This window comes from Agelaius tricolor, unplaced genomic scaffold, assembly GCF_023055355.1.
Source record: "Agelaius tricolor isolate 1412-34295 unplaced genomic scaffold, bAgeTri1.0.p SCAF_1, whole genome shotgun sequence".
NCBI classification, from domain to species: Eukaryota; Metazoa; Chordata; class Aves; order Passeriformes; family Icteridae; genus Agelaius; species Agelaius tricolor.
The window spans coordinates 43551391-43573912 of NW_027269261.1; the positions used below are offsets into that span (position 1 = coordinate 43551391).

General features: G+C 41.6%; 1 protein-coding gene across 5 annotated transcripts in view; it reads left to right on the plus strand.

Annotated features, from left to right (window-relative positions):
* The first annotated feature begins 492 nt into the window (after positions 1 to 492).
* DISC1 (DISC1 scaffold protein) overlaps positions 493 to 22522 on the plus strand; it is a 189636-nt gene continuing 167606 nt past the window's right edge. For 4 of the 5 annotated variants that reach the window (XR_011679948.1, XM_071431789.1, XM_071431798.1 and 1 more), the window contains exons 1-2: positions 493 to 847; positions 19428 to 20371. Coding sequence is in view for 4 of the 5 variants with exons in the window: in XM_071431789.1 (XP_071287890.1) it covers positions 772 to 847; positions 19428 to 20371 (1020 nt within the window). In the remaining variant the exon portion in view is untranslated. The remainder of the gene's footprint in view (positions 848 to 19427; positions 20372 to 22522) is intronic. The other variant, XM_071431813.1, reaches the window with a different exon arrangement.

A 22522-nucleotide genomic window follows, 5' to 3' on the forward strand; every position in this document is an offset into this window, starting at 1 on the left:
GGAATCCTGCCCTTCAAAGGAACCCTGGTGAGCCATATCTCGAGTGTTATGTCCAGTTCTGGGCTCCTCAGTACAAGAGAAACATGGAGCTTCTGGAGCGGGTCCAGTGGAGGGATACAGAGATGATTAAGGGACTGGAGCATCTCTGCTGTGAGGAGAGGCTGAGGGAGCTGGACCTGTTCAGCCTCAAGAGAGACAACTGAGAGGGAACATTTTTCATGTTTTTAAGTATCTGAAGGAAGGGTACCAAGAGGACAAGAGGCAATGGGCAGCAACCAATGCACAGGAAATTCCACCTGAATATGAAGAAGAACTTCTTTACTCTGCGAGCACAGGAACAGATTGTGCAAAGACGTTGTGGAGTCTCTCTCACTGGAGATACTCGAGAACCATCTGGACCCAATTCCCTGCCATGTGCTCTAAGATGACCCTGCTTGAGCAGAGAGCTCGGACCGCTGTGGTGCCTTCCAATCGGACCGATTCTGCGATTTCCTGTTTCCTCTCCCGCCCAACTTAACGCTGCAGACCTGTGGGAACAGAGCCCGCACACCCTGGGACCACTGCGCGGCCGGGAGCCCGGCGGGCCCGGGTTCCCTGGGGCTGGGCCGGCCGCACCGCACCACCCTCCACAGCTCGGAGCCAGGGCCGGTCCCGCCCGCCGCCCTCTCCTTCCCCGGGGCGGTGGAGCTGCCTGGAGCCCGCCCCCGGCGGGGAGTGGCTGGGCCAGGGCCGCTTTCCGCCGGTTGCGGGCCGGGGCCGGGGTCGGGCGGGATGTGGCGGCCGCAGCCCCAGCCCCGGCCGGGCGGGACCGACAGGCGGCGCCGCGGCGGGGACGCGGCGGGCCCAGGTGAGCGGGGCCGGGGCACCGCGGGTGGAATGGCGGGGAGGAAGGGAGGAGGCGAGGGGAGCTCGGCCGGGGAGCTTCGCAGGAGCCCCTGAACGTGCAGGGGGCTTGGGGCATCCCCGGCGGGGCCGGGGCCGGGGCCGGCAGCGCTGCTCCCCGCTGGAGGGGCCGGGCGGCTGCACTCGGCTGGATGCTGCCCTCGGGCTGGGACAGCGGCCGCTCTTGGGAGTCGCTTTTAGTAGGGGAGCGTGTAGTTGTGTGGTGGGTTTTTTTTTTTTGGTTTTTTTTTTGTTTTGTTTTTTTTTTTTTGTTTTTTGTTTTTTTTTTCTTTGTGGGTTTTTTTTTTTCCATTTCATTTCAGTGAAAAAAAAACCCCACCCGGATCTTTCATTTCACAGTCCGAAAGTTTTAAGATTTTTTTTTTAAATTTTTTAAGCCCCTAGTGATGTTGACATTTCACAGTTAATGCAGTCTAAGAAAGGGTATAAGAAAAGGTCTTGCAACTTTGAGATAACGTAGCTATAATTTTTTAACTCAAAAAGTAAGATTTCACTTCAGCGCGTGTGAGCGCAGTTACAGTGATACAAAGCCATTAATGGTTTATTTAGTATGGTTTGTTTGTTTATTTTTTTAAATAACCAACTGCAAAGAGGGAAGTAATGGTGCTCTTAGAAAACTTACCTATCTTATCTCTCCCGTCCGGGCTTAAGGAAGAAAAAGAAACCTGCCGTCTCAGCAGACACTCTGTGTGTATATGCTTTCATAAATAAATGAATCTTACAAGACCATGACCTCTAGTGTGGATGAACTGCTCTCCTTTTCTCTCAGAGCTGTGGCAATCAGCTGGTTGGAGCTAGGGCTGCTCTCCTTATCAACAGTGGTGCTGCCAAAAGGCTGGAGCCACGGGGAAATTCTGGAAAAAAACACTTCACCTTTCCCAGGGCAACTGGGAAAGAAAGGTGTATTTCTCACTAGGTGTTGTCTTTTGGGTTGTTTGGGATACGTGGTTCTCCCAGCTCCACGAGTCCACCAAGACTTTCTGCAAACACTTCAGTCATCCTTGCCAACAGTTTAATAGAAAACGGCTCATTCCTGTTTTGGTAATCCATATTAATCTTTGTGTACACTGCTTGAGTGACTTCTTGCTATGCTTCTGAATTAATTATGCTAGCATTTTAAGAGTTCTGCAGTGAAGTGCTTTTATAATAAAGGCTTTCACAAAATATGCTGCAGAAGGTATAGCAGCAAGTGCTGCTACTAATTAGAAGTAATGAAGGTTTTCAAAGAAATGGGTGAAGTCCCCTGGGATGCATTATCTCTTGTTTTGTCCTTTCCTATTGGTTCATTTACTTGCTAATTTGGTATTGGCCTTACAGTAACTCCTGAAAATGAGAAAATTTTTACTTATTAAAATTTTGTTAGTGTTTAAATACTAAAGTCTCTTTCATGATGTTGTATATTCCCCCATCTCATTGCTGAAGTTGAAATTGTTGTGGTTCATTCTGGGAAAGCATTGACAGCGGTTTTCCAGTTGAAGCCCTATTCATGGGGCTTCTAGGCCCTTATGAAACTGCAAAGAAGGGGTGTTAAAATAAATATTTGATTTAAAAGAAAAAGAAGGCTGAGTTTAGAGATTTGTGGTTACTTAAAATTTTGGGATCATGGGAAATTGAAGGAAATGTACAAGAACCACCAAATGTTTATGTGCAGTGTTTTGTAAACTTGAGATTAGGACCATATCCAATATGTCTTTTTTTCTTCCTAGTGCTTGATACTATTAGAGTTACCAGTTTTCTTTGTAGCTCTCTTTGAGATTGGGCACCAAAAATGACACGTTCTCATACATGACATTAAAGATTACAGTGCAACAGCATTCTAAACACAGTCAGAGGCAAGTATTGTATTGCCACTGGCTTCCTCCCTCTTTAAATTTAGATAAATCATCCTTTGTTCTCTTCATTAAAGTGAAGTCAAAACTTTGGGCCTAAGCTGCTTCTGGTGGAATTGTAGTGGGTTCATGTAATAAAAGAGGATTTATTAGCATCAGGATAAATTAATTGTGATGAACAGGAGGACAGAAAGCACTGCAAACAATGTTTTGTACTGACAAAAGCGAAAACCCTAAAGGTTAATTCTGACTTTGTTCCCCAATTAGGCACACTTGGTTAAGCTTTTTTTGCTTGCTGTGGCTGGGGCCTTTGACAGCTACTGAACCAGCTGACCTTTCAAGTGTGATTTACTCGAGTGTGGGACACCTCACAGGCGCTCCTCGGGAGTTATGATTTTTTCTTTTCCCATTTCAGCCTTGTGTTTCTTTGAGCAAACCCCTCTTTCTAATTGAGCCGAGACCGGCTGTGACCTTTTCTGGTTTTGGCCATATTGCATATGAATGATTCCTGTGGAAGGGGTTTTTCTTACCTCCTTTGGAGTATTGGCCTCCAAGGTGAATGGGAAGGGACCTGCACAGTTGCCATAGTGATTTCCAAGTTCATCCTTAGCATCTTGTGTCTCTTTCCAGAAAGCAGCCCTTTCATGCCACATCACTTAGATTAGGATTGAGCCCAGGGTGTGTTGTAATACTATTCAATATTCTTGAAGGAAAACTGCTGCAAAACGCTTGTGTATTCGGAATGAATGCGCCCTTTGTAAACCAGCAGTCACACGAGGGAAAACTTGGCCCTCTGGCACTGAACAAAGGCTGCTGTTCCTATTTTAAGCATGGTAGTATCCTTTTTTGAAGGTGTTTCCTTAATTCTTTGTAGTGTTAACTATTTAACACACCATGTAACTTCCTTTTTTCTTCTTCTTTACCATATAGGTATGGATTCCGTTAAGAGGTCACCTGAAAAATGCTTTCAGGGAGAAATATCAAGCCTGCAAGCTATTGATGCTGTGGAAGCTAGGATCCACTATGGATATACTTTGTTTGCTAAACATGAGTTTTCTGTATGGAAATGGAATTAGCTATTGACATGGAGTTACTTCCCTATTTATTGATGCTAAGAATGTGAAGTGGTTTAATGAGTAATCTGAAGTCTGCAGGCAGAGGGGTGAGATCGTGTGCTTGCCTGAAGTAAGGTTTCTTTGTTGGGTGTGATTGCTTTGGGACTTGCAGAATTTGGATTCTGCCTCCCCTTTGCACATACTGTAAAATGCTGCTCGCTGTGTTTCAGACCCTCCTTCATCTCACAGCCAAGCTTCCTTCCAGAACACCTCTTATTATCTCTGTGTGATATATTTCTAATTGGCACCCAGCTGTCTAATGAGTATGATCAATGGTGCTTTCTGATTTTTCTCGCCACCTCCTTCCTTCCTCTCTTGCTGCCTTATAAATAGGTCTCTTAGTTGTGTCATGCCCGTGTCAGGGTAAATTGTCTTGTTACTCTGCTCTTTTTGCCCTCTGTCACTCTGTTTATTTGTAACACTGACAAGTGTAAAAAAACCCCAACTAAATTAGACTTTACCTTGAATAGTAAATATTTACTACATAAACAGTTGTGTACTCAGAATAAGGGATAGAAAGTGGAAAATATGTTTTCTTAGTACTACTTATTTAGCTCCTTTAAAGTTGTATGCACTACCTATGTTTATGGATTGAATGAAAGAGCAACCAAATCAGAACTACAGCTGAACAAAAGTTTGTTAAACACACTGTATGTATGGTTAATTATAAAATCTCCTTGGGAAAGAGCTGTGTAGCTGTGTGGGAAAAGTGGCTCCTTGAAACTAAGAGCAGAATGGATATGGCATATGTGACCTTTCTCTGTTCTCTGCAATGGCTGAAGAGTTGGTTGTTTGGAGGGGTTTAATGTGCTCTTGTTGAAAGTTTTCCTTTGCTGGGCTGAGAGGTCATTGGGGCAGGAAACCATTACAGAGGAAAATCTCTTAGTAGGGAGACTTTGAGGCAGCCTGTGGAGTGAAAAGTCAAGAGGTTGATAGTGAGTATTGTGAAACTAAATAAAATGAAAGGGTTAGTATCTGTGAGAGAGGCAGGAACTGGGAGTTGATACCATTAGATACCATTTTCTGAATTGTTTTACAAGTCTCCAGATCTGTGTAAGGTGAGGCATGTGGCACTGGTGTAGCTTTTCAGGACCTTGCTTAATGGTGAATAATAATACTACCAGAAAATTAGAATCAGATAATAGTGATGCTTTCAATGTGTCTGTAGATAATGAAGTTTGTCAATGGCTTCACTACTTTATTGATTAATGGGATGAGAACCACAGTCCCTAGCTCAGTTCATCTGACAACAACTTGAGTTTAAATCACCAGTCTGAGGATGGTCAAAATTATCAGACTGGTTGGAAAAATACGCTTTAAGCAATAAAGGAAACAATTTTTAACATCTTTTTGTTTTGTTTTTGGGAAGCCATCAACTCTCCAGAGAGTGTGGGAAGGGCAAGAATAGTTTTTTCATGATAGTAAACTGCTTTCTTGCTGTTTTAGTGGGATACTTCAAGTAATTTGTTTCTGTTATGGTGGTAAGCATTCTTCCCACTGACACAGCAGCTTGGTCTTACGGGTTATCATTACTGCAGATATGCAGGCACTTGGAGTGGTGCTGGGGGAGACTACTTGCAAGGCCAAATGCTTATAGCCACAGGCTTTTCCTTTATTTAATGGCTATCTAATAATTCTTGTGGTTGGTTGTTCCCCTTCCTCCACACATAAATGTTTTACTTCAGGGAAACACCATGAGGTTCAAAGGAAGGAACATCCCTGAGCCTGTTCAGGGTGGTAAATTGAGGTAGCCTCAGCTCCATAAAATATCTGACTTTGTTGCAAGAGCTAGGCTGATCATATAAACTTAATTTATCCCCATTGTTAGAGAGTATGTCTTTGGGGACAAGAGCTTTCCATTCTCTCTTAGGATTTTGGACAAAGATGGTTAGTGAGGCAGGAATGAGATTGAATTTCATGGTGCTGGTCTAAGTTTCAGGTGCTTCCTGTTGCTAATGGCCCGTGGAGAGTGGAGATCGTGGTGATGGAAGGAAATGGGCAGCCCAGCTGTTTGCTGGGGCTTGGCTTTTCCCATTTAATGAGTAGTGCATTAACCCATCAGTATTTGCATTAAGAGCTCAGGCTGAGCTGTGGCTGTGTTGCATTCCCGGCTCTGCTCCTGGAGAGCCATAGGCACGCCGGTCTGTGTGACACACAGCTGCTGAGTTTGGTGACATTTTACATTGCTGTAGTAGGATTTCCTTGCTGTTAACATCTTTTTGGTTGCTGTGTCTATGGTGGGAGCAATGTGAGTAGGGTGCTGATATCTGTGCTTCACCAGGGATGTGGAGTCTCAGGGGCATGAGGTGCTCTTGGATGCCTTGGATGGTCCCTGCTGCCACTGCAGTGGGACAGCACTGTTTTACCAGGGCACCATGCTGAAACTTTGCTCCTGTCCTGCCAGAATCCTTGTTTAGGAGAGCAGGACGTTTTAATTTGCTCAGAGCAGTGAAAATCTTGAGGAGACCCTCACTGAAATTGTATAAGAAGGATCTGATTACTGTTGCTTGGGGTACAGAACCAGAGCAGCTGATCCTCTGTGTGGTTTTGCTCCCAAAGCAGTTAATAATCAACAGATATTGTGTTTCCCTTTCCCCTGGAGAGCCTGAACATGGTCATGGTGAGAGAGCTGCTGCAGTGTTCCCACACTTGTGGCTGCTGGGGACTTTACAGAGTTGGCTGGGAGAGAAGAGCTGCTCCAGTTAATGGTTTCCTCTGAGCAGTCTGTCAGAACTGTGTCTGCTTCCTCTGGGAATGAAGACTGGGGGAAAATCCGGTTTTGCCAGGGGTCTCGAGTTGCTGTAAGTTAAGAAAAGATCAGCTTCAGCTTCTTTTTTTTTTTATATGCAGTTAGCACTAGCAGAAGGGTATTTGTTCTTTTAGCTAATTGAGAATTTTCCTACTATGGTGCCAACTTTTGCCAATGACAGAATTTTCCATGGGATAATCTTTTCCAGGGTCAAGTTAGGATCTATTTCATGTTATCCAAGGAGATGCTTTCTGCCCACCTTGAGTATAGCTATGATGTTGATTTTCAGGAGTAGATTTGTTACTGTCTTTTCCTTTGTGAGGTAGGACTGGCAGGTAAAAGCCTGTGTTGCTGTTCTGGGAAGAGTAATCCATAAAACTTCTGACTGCCCTTTGTGAAACTGACTGGCTTGCCCTGTTGTACTTCCTGGCCTCGTGTTTACCTTTTAGAGTGAGGTTATTAAGATTTTCCATCTTTGGGTTAAGCAGGCAGTGTATATTCATGTCATTCACTTTCTGAGTTAATTTCATATTATTTTAAAATAATTTATCTTTGTTACAAGTAATGAGCATGGTGTGTAGCAGCTGTTTTGCTGTGTTTCTGGTGAGCTTGGTGTGGCACTGAATTTCTTAATGTGAGAGTCCAGACTTTTCTCCTGGATCTTGATGCACATGCACTTCTTGTGCTACTGCTTTGTGTGCTGCCATGCCCTAGTGAAACTTTGTGTGCTTTGCCTAGGTGTAGCACAGTTGGAAGCCTGGGCATTAAGTGTGACCCTTGCAAGTTTAGATTGGCTGTGGTTTTAATGCTGAGAGGCCAGTATGACTCTTCAGTGCAAGCCATGGGAAGTACATGGGGTTGCTGTCTTTCCTGCAGGTCTCTTAGGAGTAATTGTTGTAGGTGTTAGTTGGGTAAAAGTGATCTCTAATGGCTTGGAAATTATGATATAAAATATGAGAGGAGCTTTTAAAAGGAAGATTAAAAGTCAAGGGGCAAGTAGGGAATAATACTTAATTTTAATAATAATTAAAACCAAGCAGACCAGCTGAAGGCAATGCAGAGGATATAAGGAATTCTGGGTAGCAGCCTGTGTACATATTTTGAACACCAACATTGCTAAACAGTGGAAGAAGAAAGAGACCAGCCCCCTCAAATTTCTATCAAACCAACAAAGAAGATATAGAAATAGCTGTGTTTGCTACTTAATTCAGTTATAGATAACATACAGATCTCTGGCACAGTTTTGACTGCCTGATACATGTGTGGCAGAATATTCAGGCTTAAATTTTTACATGCTCATGTCATAATCAGACTTCACGGACTGGATAGGGTAGAGGCAGTATTCCCTGAGCAGAAGTGGTCTTCCCCCTTCCTTTGCTGGGAAATTTGTGAGACAGGCAGGTTTTGCTGCAGCTGTTCAGATGTGATGTTAGTTTTTTTGTGTGTAATGCCCTTGGCACCATTTAAGGGATTATGTTTTTGAAAGGCAAGTGTCTTCAGAGAGTTGTAGTCTCACAGATGGCTCCATCTTGTCTTCCAGTTGGCAGGCAGCCTAGGAATAAGTATCAAAATAATTTTTAATACAGCAAAGAGAGAGGCTTGCCAATGTTTGTACAGCCAATAAAAAGCCTCAGTAATAAAGATTTTGTGAAATAACTGCAGTAGATCAAAGTGACATTTAAGTGATGCTCATGAGCATCATTTAATCGCCAGCTAACTGCCAAAGGCCTGCTGCTGTGGAACAACTGGAGTTCCTGTGCTGCTCTGCTTTACTGTATCTGTCTTGCTCAAGGCCCTGACCACCGCTCAAGCTTGTAATTTCTCCCTCTCTCTGTGAGTGGTGGGTGCTTAAATGCTGTTTGAGAACTTATTTATTTCTAGTATTGAGCTTTAGTCTAAATTTTATTTATAGAAAGTGAGCTGTTTTCAGCTTCCAGGATGTGATGGAACTATTATTTGCTAACTTCTAGTGACTCCCTTGTGGCGTTATAAATCAGAGAAGTTGCTTTCTTGCAAGGTTGGCTGCATCTCCACAGATGAAACTCTTGAACTTTTGTTGTGGGTATAGTTAACTAGCAAAATACTGCAAATCCTGACATTTAAATAAATCTTAGAAGTATGTTAGGATAGCTTGGGTTTGAGGGAACCTCAGATGATCTCTGGTCCAATTCCCTGCTGAAAGCAGGGCTGACTCTGGAGTTGTGTCAGGTTGCTCAGAGCTTTTATCTTGCTGGGCCTTGAAAACCTCCAAGGATTTTACAGGCTCTCTGCTTCACTTCTTGGCTGCCCTCAGGGTGAAAAAGATTTTCTTTGTATCCAGTTTCCTATTTTTAGTTATGCCCGTTTCTTCCTTGTCCTGCCCCTCTGCACTGCTCTGTATGGATTGCTGTCAACCTCACTAATGTTATGTGCCCTCTTCACAGCATTACTACTGGTAGAGGGTAATTAGAGTAATTTCTAACATTTTAGAAGTCTTGGAGTAGCACGCTTGCATTCTTTGATTTGCTTTCCTTCCTACAGCATAAAATAGCACTGTACTTACTGAGATTTACTGTTGCTGCAAATATGTCTTTATACCCAAAGAGGGCATTCTAACCTTAAAGATGTTGTTAGTTCTGCCTTGCTGGCTTTCTCTGGTACAGTCCTTGCTTATGACTCAGACTTTAAGGTAATTTAAGACATTTCATACGTTTTTGTTCAGTGGAGCACTATGACACTTTTATTGCTCAGAAATGAAAAACTCAGTCTTCTCAGTATCTCTCATGGTTTTGTTGTCACCTCTTTGTTTTTTTAAGGCCAGTCATGCAAGGTGTGCCTGCTCACAGAGGGCTGGAGAGAGAGGATGCTTTCTAGGTTGAGCAGCTGTGGCAAGTGCATCCAAAATACTGTGAGTTTTCTTCCTAGTCAGGAGGAAATTTAAAAGGTTTCCAGCATAAAAAGGTAGCACTGTTTCATTCAGTAGTTAAAGAAGCCTGTCAATTAACTATCTATGCCTATAGACTCTCTTAATTGATTTACTTGACACAGATATTTTATAAATCTATTTTCCACTCTCAGATCTCAGACTTTTTTAGATTTGGAGTACAAAAACGTAGACAGGTTGTTATAGTCAGAGTCCTCTAAATATGATGTTTGTATTTGCTTCATGTTTCTGGTGAAAAATGTAAGTTAAACCTGAGGTTTCCAATAAAAATTCACCAGACAGAATAGCATTATTGCAGGATCTGCCTCAAGGGGACCTGCAACTCTAAGGTTTGATAGCTTAGATAATATAAATATAAAATTCTATCTGAGTGTTGCTTTTAAATGTCCAACCTTTTTCCATGAAGACAGGAGTTCTAAAGGTACAAAGCTTTAGGTGTATTTTGATAGTGAAAATACTTAGCTGTCTTTCAGGAGTCCTATGTTAGTCCTTTGTTCTGTCTTGGCCATGCTTTGTGGCTGGGGTAGAGTTGTGTAGTTTCTCACATAGTCTGCTTCAACCACAAAGCAAATGCATTAGATTACTGCTGTACCTCAGAACTCATGAGATCAAATGTCTCTGAAATTGCTTTGCTTTCCTGGAAAGGAAGCTGTGGCAGTTCTGCCTGCTGCTTCTTAATAATATTACTTGTCAGGAGTATTGTATGTAAACCTGAAAGAAGCAGAAGAAATTCCTAATTACACAGGGACCTATCCCGTATACCTGAAAGGGATATGCAAATATGAGCTACCTCACACAGGACCCTGCTGATCCTGGATTATGAATTCAGGTTTTCTAAAGCAAATAATACTGCTCTAGAATTGGACGTAATGAGTTAACAATCTGTATTTATTCTGGAAAGCTATCTGAATGACACTCAAAGTTTTCCTCTGCCAAGCTTTTTGTTGCTGAAGCAGATCTGTTCAGGTGTGTGTGTGTTTGATGCCATATGGTACATTCTGCACCTTCTTTATCCACTTAAAATGCTAAGATGGATCTGGAATATGTTGACCTGCAAAACTGTTCACTGGCTTATTCTTTTAATACAGAGAATATTTTTGAGAGGTATGATTTTTGTGTTGACTTTTTTTTTGTTTTAAACTTGAAGTATTTTGCTGAAGACTTTGTTTCAGTGCAGTATCCTGCAAAGTCCCTGGACCCACGAAACAAGCTGTGTCATTATAGGGGTACAATTTCTTTGAGGATTAATGCTGTGCTTTCATTTACTTTGATATTAATAGCAGATGGGTAAGGTTCAGTGAAAGGTGGCAGATACTGTGTATTTGTACTTAGGTAGTAGTACTTATGTGAATCACAAACAGCATGTGACAGAAATATGTTAAACTTCTGGCAGAAGTCTGTGCTTTTGTTAAGCAGCATAGACATGTGTTAGTAAGAGTAGCCTGTATTATTAGCTAATGTATGTTAGCCCAGGGAGAATGTCAGAGTAAATTGTGACAGGTAATTGTCTTGATTTCCTAGACTTGAGTAGCAGTGATTTACAGTCGGGGGAAGAAGCTCTCACAAGAGTGTTTTCCTTGAGATGATCTCTGAGGGGATGAATGGAGTCAGTGTGCCTTTAGAGTGAGGTTTGGTTTAGATTGTCGTACAGACTCTGTGTGCTGTGAAAGATGTAAAAGAAACCCTCAGCCAAAAAGCTGAGCAACTGGAGGGAAGCAATGAAATCAATGAACACAGCTGAAGTGAAGTTTTCAGTGAAGTTTTCAGTGAACTTCAGTGAAGTTTTAAATGCACCTGGGGAAGCCCAGAAAATTCTGAGCCTTGCTGATGGGCAGTATAATGCAGAAAGGCTCTCCACCTGGGAAGGGATTGGGTGGGCTGAGGAGGTGGAGGGCATGGAAGCTCATATGAGGAGGATTTTTGGGGGTAAGTTGACACAGGTTTGTTTGCTGTTGAGAGAGAAATGCTGTTAGGGGAGCTGGAGAGAGGCTTGTGCATTGGGGTCATGGCCAAAAGGAATGATTGGAAAGGAGCAGAGAGGAAGAATTGTGGAAATTAGTATTGGGAAAGAGAGTATCTCTCTTTGGCTTGGAACACTGTTCAGGAGCTTTGTGGATGGTTATTGTTCTAGACTGTGAAGTGTGACCCATCCAGAGTTTTTGTCAAAGCTCTGGAGAAGCAATTGGAAAGAGTCTGGATCAACTCTCTTTTTCACTTGAAGAAAAATGAGCCCTTGGTTTGGAAGGAGTAACTGGGGAGCCATGATTGAAATGCAGTGACAGTGGGAGTAAAAGCAGGCAGGGTTTGTTGGGAACGGTGGAAAGCATGTGCAGTGTTGGTACTAGCAGAGTTAGGATGGAGACAAAAATGAGTGAATGACAGCCAAAGTAGATTCATTAGTGTTGGTGATGTCCTCCCTCAGCCTAGGGTCTGCCTGGCTGCTGCTTGACTGTATTCCTTGTTCCTTGTCTGCTTCTGGTGGCCATGGCTTTTGGAGGTGCGTGAATAGGTTTTAGTCCTGTGGAGTCCTTGGTCTGCAGTCCTGGTGTGAGGTGCACGGGTTACTCTCAGCTCCTGCCTGAAGCTGAGCAGGACACATCTCCATATTCCTGCCATATCTGGTGATGTGGGAAGTTTGGCCTCTAATGCCAGGGCTCCTACATGGAAAGTTATGGACAGCTAGCTGTCTAGTGCTGGTGGGTGCCTCCTTTGAGTGCTCTCCAGCTGTATATTGAGGCCTTCTCAACTTCTGTATCGATAGCTGTTGTCCCTCTGTTTCCACATCTGCTAAAATCTGTAGTTCAGTGCAATTACCTTCTAGAGAGAAACTCTATTCTTTCCTGGAATGTTAATTTAAAAAAAAAGTAAAAGATATCTGACTTGCTCTAGGCAGAGTGACTTCTGACCCACTCTATTTAGAAGGAGCTCTGATTTCTGCTAGTAGTGCTCTTGCCTGTGGTTAGTATTCAGCTGCTGTTTCAGCAATCTCTGCTGTAGTATTTCTTCCATAGCCTGTTCATAGATAATCTCAGAATTTCATCTGAACAACCTACTTTTCTCCTCTGTGCTAGAGGAAAAGGATATAGCTGACGTCTTCACTTTTGTGTTCTGGGGCCCAGTAAAACAAACTTCCAGCTTCTGTTTTGTCTGTCTACAGCCTTGGGTAAGGGTTGTAAAGGTCAAGCCATATTCTCAGTGAAGATCTCAAAAGGGATATCATGTGTGTCTTTCCCACTTGCCAGTGAAGGTCTCTGAGGGAGCTGCACTCTGCTTGCTGGACCACAGTTTCACCCCTCCCAGGTTGTAACATCTGCAGGCTGATGGTGATGAGCAATCTGCTGGCATTTGGTGAGGACTTGCACTGACTGAAGCTGCTTGTGCAGGCATTGAGGACAGGAGGGTGGTGCTGCAGGCTGTGCCTCGTGGGGCCACTGGAGGATCTTCATCTTGCCACTCGGAGCAGCAGTTTATTGTCAGCTGGCAAAGGTACAGCTCACACAACTGCTGCAAAGAGCAAAGAACATCCAAGTGCAGAAATTCTGGTAGAGCTTAAAGAGCTGCAGGGCTTCATGTAAAGCCCAGAGGTTTTGTTTTCAGAGGAGGAGGGGGAGGGAGCAGCACCACTTCTTTGCTTTTCTCCTAGCTATGGGTTGGCCTCGTGTCCTGTCATTGCTGTAACTGCAGTTTGTATTCGTGCCTGGCTTTTGCACTGTCTTGTATTTAATCTGCATCCTGAGGTGCTGTACCTTCTGTGGGAATTTGGTACTCAGCTTTCCTGATATCTGGAGCTCCATTCCATCTCTGTTCTTGTCTAGACAGCATGGACTTTGCATCTGACAGCCTGACTGGGGCTACAAGGTGAACTTCCTTCAGCAGGCAAAGGAGCAGCATTTGTCCTGGGACTTTGATATTAAATTATAAAGCTAAAAGCCTTCTGACTCCTCACCCTTGGCAATATAGAAGCTGCCACGTTGTTTTATTTTCATTATATGTGATCACTACTGAGCTGTTAAGAGAAAATTACTTTCTATTTCAGTAAACTCAATTCTGGTTTCAGACTGACTGTGCATCAGATGCTTAATTTGGAACCCACTCTCTTGGTGAAATTAAAAATTCAAATCTCCAAGCTGGAGCATTCAAACTGTGCTTGAATTAGAAATTGACTGCTGTCAATGTGCTCTCGCACTTCACTTTTTTTTTAAAATTCCTTCATCCCCTCCCCCCTGATGAGTTTTATATTAGAGTCTTGCTGTAGATGATCTGACTGAGCAGAAGTAGTGGGAATCCACACTGTCACTCTGTAGACAGAGTGATGAAAGAGAAGTGTGGTGTGTTAAGTAGACCATTTTTGAAAGGGACTGCTGTGTACCGATTTCATAGTTTCACAAGTATTTGGTGAAATGATTTTATGGGATATGACTGCAAACCCATTGTTGTTTGCAAATTAATTTATGACCTAAGAAAACTACACAGTTTTATACAACATCCTTGCTCCCCTATCTCTGTGAAATATTTAAAGCTGTTTTCAGATCTTGACTGAGAGAATCCAGAGTGTTCTCTCCACTTAAGACATTTGCATGGACTGCCTCTACAGACTTTTGTATTGAAAGTGGGAACAAAAGAGTTTTTCCCCGGGAAGAAGAACAACAAAATTTACACCCACACCCCACCTCCTGAAATAAGCTGTTGTGAATATTCTCTGTAGGCTTGCAACTTGTGTGTCCATCTGCCTCTTTGGAAAGTGGGTAAATTATTCTCAATAACTTAACTGTAAGTTAAAGAGAAATTTGCCCACAGGTTTGGAAAAAATTGGGCTGGATATTTTTGGGGAAGTGTCTTCTGTTATTCACTGTGCTGAAGGCACCCAGAGCTGGTACTGGCTTGTTTTCCAGACCTGCTTGTGTTCATCCTTGGGATATTTTGTTGTTCATCAGATGGGCTGACAGGATGGATCCCTGAGCTGGGTGTGGTGATGACTGGGGAGTCTGGGAGCTGTTCTGTTAGGCAGCTGGTGGTGTGAGTTTGGTTCTAGCTGGCCAAGGCAGGTATCAGTGCGTTATTGGGTGAAATACATCCGTGAATTGTGTAAGAAGGTTTGGAGAATGGTTGGATTGAGGGTGATCAACCAGAGATGAATTTGGAAAGTGAGTTCTAGTAACAAATATGTAATAAGGGAAAGGGTGATTTCTCTTATTCCCCTGACTAAATAGGTGATTGTTACTGACATGGGAAATGTTTGTTATTTACCAACTTACTTTTTGGTAGACTTTCTTTTTCTTTCTTAGTGTTAAGGCTAGACCAGGTTTAAACTGTTTTTTTATTTCTTGAGGTGTGAAAAATTTAGTATCAGCTGATGTGATTCTAACTCTAGAGAGAGGTGCTGTAATTTCAACAAATGGCTTAAAATGAGTTGTTGCATTAAGGAGGCAAGTGGCTTGATTGTGACAACTCAATGACATGCATTATGAGAGTGTGTCAATAAAAATACAATTATTTAAACCCTGGCTAAAGAAGAGCATTCTGACTTCTGCAGTGCTCAATTCTTTGAAGTGCTTTTTAGTGGAGAATGGAAACTGACATGCATTTAATGACCTCAGAGGATATGTTATTTGTCATGTTTTGGAAATCTAACAGTTGAGTAACTGAACCCAGTCTGTGACCTTAGAAATCACAGGAAGCCTTGGTGAAGCAATAATTATTATTATATCCAATACAATGTAACTCAGCAATGCTTTCCTCTGTAGATACACTTTATAAAACTTTAGATAAACCACAGTTACAGTTAACACTCAGTAGGTGAGATGAAAAAGCCAAGTGAGACCTTTTCATTTTAGGAGTTATGGAAATCTTTATTTGAAAGTGACTTTCTTTGAAAGCTTATTTGTGCAAAGAGGTGATACTTGTTTGTTTCAACATAGCACTGGTGTCAAAACAGCCTATCTTATTTTGCATATTTAGCGGGGTCTTTGAAATTCAGTAAATGAGTCAAACTGTAACTGATCAGAAACATGCCACATTTTACATATTTCTGTGACATAGGAGCTGAACAGTAATGGTTATTGTCATGTCAGATTAATCGCCAAAAATGGTTCATTTTTGCTTCTGATAGGTTAAACATTTATGTGTATATGTTGTTTGTAAATAATAAATATTTGGAACTCGCTTACTTTGTTTGTGTGTAGTTTGATGCAGGTGTTATGGGCTTCTTTAAGAGAAGCAGCACTACAGAAATTGCTTGGAGCAGTGCTTTGATAGTTGCCTTTGAATATGACCAAATACCTTTTCTTCCACATCACAGTTACCACCCACAAGTGCTCTGAAGATGAATTTGTTATTCTAATAAAAAAGAACTGTGTATAATATAGGTGTATTCAGATAGCTGAGCTACCTTTAAAACTGCATCTATAACTTCTCACTTTCAGGGAGAGCTTAAATCATCTTGCAAGCATTCTGCATCACATGCTTAAAGCAGCAGTGAGGAAGTGATCACGTCAGAGTTTCTGTTCTCATCTATAAAATTCTATTGGAATAACAAATAAGGTATTAGATGCTATTAGAACATTTGGTCATTTGTGGCTGAGAACAAAAACTGATGATCTAAAATAAATTAGATGACTGTTCTGCTCTCCTTTGGTGTCAGGTTGGGTACAAGAGAATGTGCTCTTTCCATTGGTGGGAAATGCTCTTAGGCTTCACCTCTCCCTCTTTCATCTCACTTGGTGTGACTAAGATGTGAACAATGTTGCTTTACAGCAATAGGCTATTTTCTTTTTCCCTCTGCTTTAGATCTGAACTGCTATTGTACATGAAATGTTGATCATCAGGAAAGATTGCTATGGTGAAAGAGCTGTTAAGAACATTTCTGAGCTTTCATAATTTCAATTTGAAGTAATTTGCACATATCTGCCATTAAATATACGTTACACCGTCTTCCAAGATTGTAAAATAATATATTTTTAAAAATTGATTTTTAATATTACTATTGAAAGGCTCTTCCATTTGTGGCTTTTCTCTCTTTCTAAATGTGTGTCTCACACAATGCATAACACATTGTAGTGTAAGGTTTTATATTGCCTTTGGTTGTTTTATTCTGATAATATTCTGATAATTTTGTAGTTAATTGCGAACAGTTGTTTGATGTTCTTCAAACTGAGGTAAGATGAGAAGAATTTAAGGCCTGTCTTTATTTTTTAATAAGCCAGCTGAATTGGTTCAGTGTAATTTCTCTGACATGCAGACAAGGCAAGCTATGGTTGAAAGGCTATGCAGAAAAAGTTTATAGAACTGTATTTCAGATATGTAATAGTAAACAACTGAAATTATTTTAATCTTGAGAACAGGGACATGGCACAAGGTAAACAGTGCCCAAACACTACACCCAAGGCAATAGAACCTTCCTGGCTGGGCTTTGTGATGGCTGAAGGTGCTGTGGGTGTTCTCTATCTGGACCTGGAGGTCAGGCTTCCCCTTATCCTTTGGGGAAGGTGTGAGTGTCCATGTTCATGTCAGTCCCAGCTCTGTCCACTCTGCTTTGCACTCAGGGGTGAAGGACCTGCAGCTCTCTCCCTGTAGCATCCTCTGGATGGCTCTTGGCTTGGCCTAGCTCTAGTGCTGATTAGAACTTGGGCAGTGTAACTCTGCTCTGGTATCCAGGTGAGTGATTTGTGCTGCTGGATGGACTCACCAGGAGATAGACCTGGAGTCTCTGAAGGAACAGAATGCCAAACCTGTCTGGGCTACCTGTGAACCTTGTGAGGAGCACAGAGATGCCTGGGCAGTGTGTGATCTCATTCAGGACATTGGAATTGTACCCCTTTGGCTCCAATAATTTTTAGAATTGCATCCAGTTCACTTGGTGTGAATATCTAATGCTTTGGCCAATTTAAACCTTATTTACATTAGCTTAGTTTAAATTTGGTGTTTAAAGAGCTGTAATTGTCTGTCTACTTTAGGAATTCATAGTGACTTAGTGAGATCAATTTTAAACTGATTTTAATTAAACCAGAGAACCTTTTGTGTTTTTACAGATGAGGCCTGTGACAGGCCTTTTTAAATGGCCATGGAGCCATTTATGCAGCCTTAGAATGTCTCTTATGCCTGACTGATTTCTTCTGCTGAAGTCAAATTTAGGCTATTGTTTTGTATATAAACCAAAAGAATTAAATTTTAAAGAACATTCTGTTCAGTTTTTGTTCCCTTGCTCCGAGAGTGATTCCTGTTTGTTAAGACTTCTATTAAATTACTCCCAGAACAGCATTTCACTGTCTTTTTATAGTAGACAGGCTGATGGACTCCATGACCTTTTTTACTTCTTATTTCTGTGATACTTTTTGTCCTCAGACAAGAGAGAATATAAGAGACTGCTGGGATATTCTAATTTTTGGTGATAGGAAGCTTATGGTGATACAGAGGCTTAACTGCAGTCCCATGGTGAGATGTGCCACTATTCTAGTATATGGAAAATGTGTAAATTGCTTTTGTTGAAGGTTATTTGGCGAGAATGTAATAAATGTTGGGAAAATTCTCCTGGGAAGTTTTGGTTCTAATGCTTAAATTCTTGTATAGGATGTTGTCATAGTGAGGTGTGTATAAGGCCTGTGTTAGGAGCTGCTGAGGAGTTTAGAGTATGTGCATATCCATCAATGTAAACGCTGACAAAGGATTGTGATTAGGGTGGAATGTTAAATGTAAAGAAAAAAACCAGAAACTTGTGTTTTTGTAAGGGCTCTGGGTGGGTGACATGAATATTTCTAACACCCAATTGATTCTGTTTCTTTGAGTAGAGGGCAGCTAATAGAGGGCATAATTCAGCTAGGCATCAGATCCCCTTGAAGAGTGATTCTGGCAAATAGGTGCAGTCAATATCTTTTTGTGTTACAAAATGGATGATAGTGCAGAGCTTGTATTCCCATTGATTCCCATTGTACAGGACAGAAAAATGAAATACTTTTTAACTAGCAGTAAATCCATGAGAGAATGCAAGTAGTCATCATGTAATCTTTTACCAATAATGCATATATAAAAATATACAGAAAACACAGACATTACATTCTGATCTCCCACTTATAATGTTTACTGTGATATTTTTATCTTGTTTGGATGGGGTTTTTTGTTTGTTTTCCTATCTCTGCAAACAGCAAATTTATCTTTTCATCTGTGTAAGGTATGTGTAAGGAAATCAAGTTACTGAGCCTCATTAAGAGCATGCTTCTTAATGATATTAATACTTTAGTAATGCTACAAACTAATAGTTTTCTAGGATTGGTGATTCTTCACGCAAAGCTTTTCCTTTAACTTTACGCTTTTTGGACGGTGGATAGTATCATAAATCTAAATGACAACTTGTACAGTGTCTCATTACACCGACATCTGCAACCACAGGGTGTTACAGTTGTATCTGTTACGGCAGCAGAGCCTGAGCCATTTGCTACTCATAGTGTTGAAACATGGGTATGAACACAAGAAACTGAACAAAATCTCTTGGTGATCACAGTTCTCACATTTTGGATGCAGATTCAGTCCTATCTTAAATGTGCTTGTAAGCCTGAAATCAGTTTGGATCAGAGAAACTTAAACCAAGTTTCTGCTTCAGCGTGCTGTTAAGCAAGTTGGAATGGAAAAGCAGAGCAATATTGTGAATAGGGAAGATAATGTGATACGTTGTACCCAGGTTTGTGTCCTGGTGGAGGAGCTTGTTAGGGAGCTCACTTAAAAACAGGTGCCAACTCTTTATAAGGTGAATGAATACACACAGTGTTCTCTACCTGCAGTATGGTCAGTGTCTGTGCTTTGTTGAAATGGAAAACGATACGCTGCTTGAAATTTCAGAAACGGCTATTTTCAGATGCCACAGTATATTAAGCCTGGAAAACTGCAGAAACACTGACTGACTTTTTCTGCCTTCCCAGGTGATCACCAGCAGTTAATGCCAGCGGGCTCTCTCCATAGAAAGAAGCTGGCCAAAAGACCTGGGTACATGAGGCCAGAGGCTCAGCAACAGATCGAGTTCCAGTCCCTGGGTGCCTGCGCAGGGTCCAGCCCAGCAGAGCTCCAGCATGGTAGGCAGCACTGTGAAGGCTCTGAGGGATGTGCTCTGCTCAGACAGTGCCAAAATGACCTGGAATTCCTGCACCGTAGTGCTGTGGTTCCTGCTAATGGGGTGACAACCTTGGCCGCTACTGGAAACCCTCCAGGATGCTGTGAAAATCTTTCTTGCTGCAATAGTCCACGGTCAGATAGCACAGGGATAGGAGATGTTCCTGCTGGGTGCTGTACGTGGCAGAAAAGCTGCAGCACCAAAGTGAGCAAGCTCCCAAACATGTATGCTTTGGATCAGACAGAAGTGAATAACAACTGTGAATATCAAAACAGAGATGGTATTTCTCGTTCTGCTGGTGCACAGGATAGCTTTAGATCAAGTTTCAGTTTCATACAGCTCTCCCTGAACTTGGCCTCTGGAGTAAATGATGTGGAAGGCAAATCTATTGAGGAAACTGAGATTGTTCTGCATCCCAAAACCACAGGCAATCTGCAGAAGCCAGAAGAGATGGCACAAACTCATGAGCACTTGGGAGATTTGTGCTGCTCCTCCAGTTCTGGTGAAGATTTGCAGCATGAACATGAGAGCCCAGTAAATGATAAATTACAGGACTGTGAGACTGTCTCTCTCTTGGATATAGACACAACATTTTCATATTCTACAGATTCCTCGGATGCAGCATCTGCTGGCTCTTCTGTCACCTCAGGCTATGAAAGTAGCTTTACTGTCAGTGACCATAACTGGGATACTTTGATGAAAAAATATGAACCAGTGCTGCAGGATTGCTTGCTTGGCAACCGCAGTACGTTAAAGGTCAGTAATCTCACTTTGTTTTTGATACCTTGTCCTCAAAACATTTTATTTGTAGTGCCAAAATCAAAGTTTATGTAGGAGTTCAGATACTACTGGCTTTTGTGCCCTTTTTTCAGAGTTTTGCAGTAGACCTCTGCATGATAAAAATGAGATAACAGGATTTGTTTGGTTCTTTAAAAATGGGTGATATTTTTGCAGTACCCTATTCTATGTTCTACTGAAACTTTAATCCTCTCATTTCTTACATCACACATCAGTTTCTGACTTCAGTAAGTACCATTTCTTTTCACAGGTGGCTATTTTGTCTGCAGTTTGGGTTATATGTAGTATAAAATTAGAAGGTGGTAAGAACTCTTCTTGAATTATCATGATTTAACACCACCAAACTTTTTAATTGGAAATGTTGAAGTTGAGCCAAAGGCTTCTAAGAATTAGGTTACTTTGTGAAAGTAGTTTGTAATCTAATAGGTGCTCTCCCCTACATGAAGAAAAATGGGGGTCGAGTCCCTCTCTGTCTCCAGCTGGGAACTGAATCTTTTTTTCTTTTCCCCTTCTACGCTAGGGGAGTAGTGGGCTGGTGAGTCAGGAGTCTTTTTGCATATATGTATGTTCCCACACTTATACCTACAGTGTCATTCACTGCGCTCTTTATAGGAGAGATGTGGGAAATCTTTAAGAAGGATCAGCTGTGTTATATTTTTATTATGGTAGGGTGGGCATTCTGAGCTTACCCAATCAAAGGAGCCAAGCATTGGCTTTACTGTGCACACAGGAAACAATCATCTAGAAATTAATATGGAGACAATGGATTGCACTAATTTGTTCAAGGTGCACTGAGTGGGTAGTGAGGATTTTGTTGGTGGTGTTTTGGGTTTTTTTTTAGTTGTTTGGGTTGTTTTTTGTTTTGTTGTTGTTTTTTATTTTTTTTAAATTTTATTTTAATTGTCTCACTAGTGCCTGAGTTTCTTGGTTGCCTTTCAGAAACTTAGATCTTTGTAACTTCTCAGCTCAGACACCTACCTGGTGAGATGTGCTGTATTGTCTTTAGGCCTAGTGAAACAACCTGCTCTAGAGAGACTTTGCACAAACCTCCTGTCTGGGCAAGACAGAAGGCTGAGAAACATTTATGTTTTCTTTACTTACCATGACATCTGACCTGGGCTTACAATGCTTTGTAGTACTTTATTTTCATAGATGATATGTGTAGAACTAGGTTCTCTTATTTACAAACTTCACACACATTTACATGGAGCAGTTTCTTTGGTTTCATGCCTGGAATTGCAATGTGCCTATAGTCTGAGATAGTTTGGGAAATTAATTCGCTGCAAATTTGGGAATGTATAATGCAATCAAAATAGGAAATTATTTTCCTTTCTTTTCAGTATTGCTTATTTGATAGGCACAAAAGAAACATTGTTATCTTTAATTTCTGTATTCATTAATACATTGAATGGAGAACTGGGGATTTGTGCCCTCAGATATCTTTGCCCTTGGTTAGCCAGTCTTGTATGTTGAATTTGAAGCACCTTCCTATTGTAATGATAATGCGTAGAATCTCAAAGTTTTCAGAAAGGAACAAAGGCAACAGTAGTCAAGAAAAGGAGACAATACCAAAGTTATTAAAATTATGCTTTCTCTGTACTTAAAAAGTGATCTTCATCTGGTACACATCTAGGACATGCCACTCTGAAGCACAAGCAGGTCTTTGATTAGCTGAGCTCCAGATGTCTCCCAGCCTGCAAATAGAAAGCACTTGACAGTGCAGCCTCAGTCTGTTTGCTGTGGGTGTGCCTGGGCTGTGGTACCCAGGCTGACTTTAAATGACCTGCCACTGTAGGGCATGATGGAATAAACACTACCAGCAGCAGCAAAGCTGTACTCTCAGTATAGGTTGTTGTTATACATCATGGATATGAAAAAAGTGTCACTTGAATAATTCCTACTGCAAGCTTCTTTAAAACTCTATAAAAAGTTGGGCATAAAACACAGAAAATAATTTATGGTGAGGATTCAGAGCTCCTCCCTTCAGTACCATTTGCCTTCCTCACTAGCCTCAGAGAATAAAGATTGGAGTTTTGGGAAGTGAAAACTGAAATAAAGTAAAGCACAGAAGAAATGGGAACATGTGCAATGTTTTTTGTTTGTTTTTCT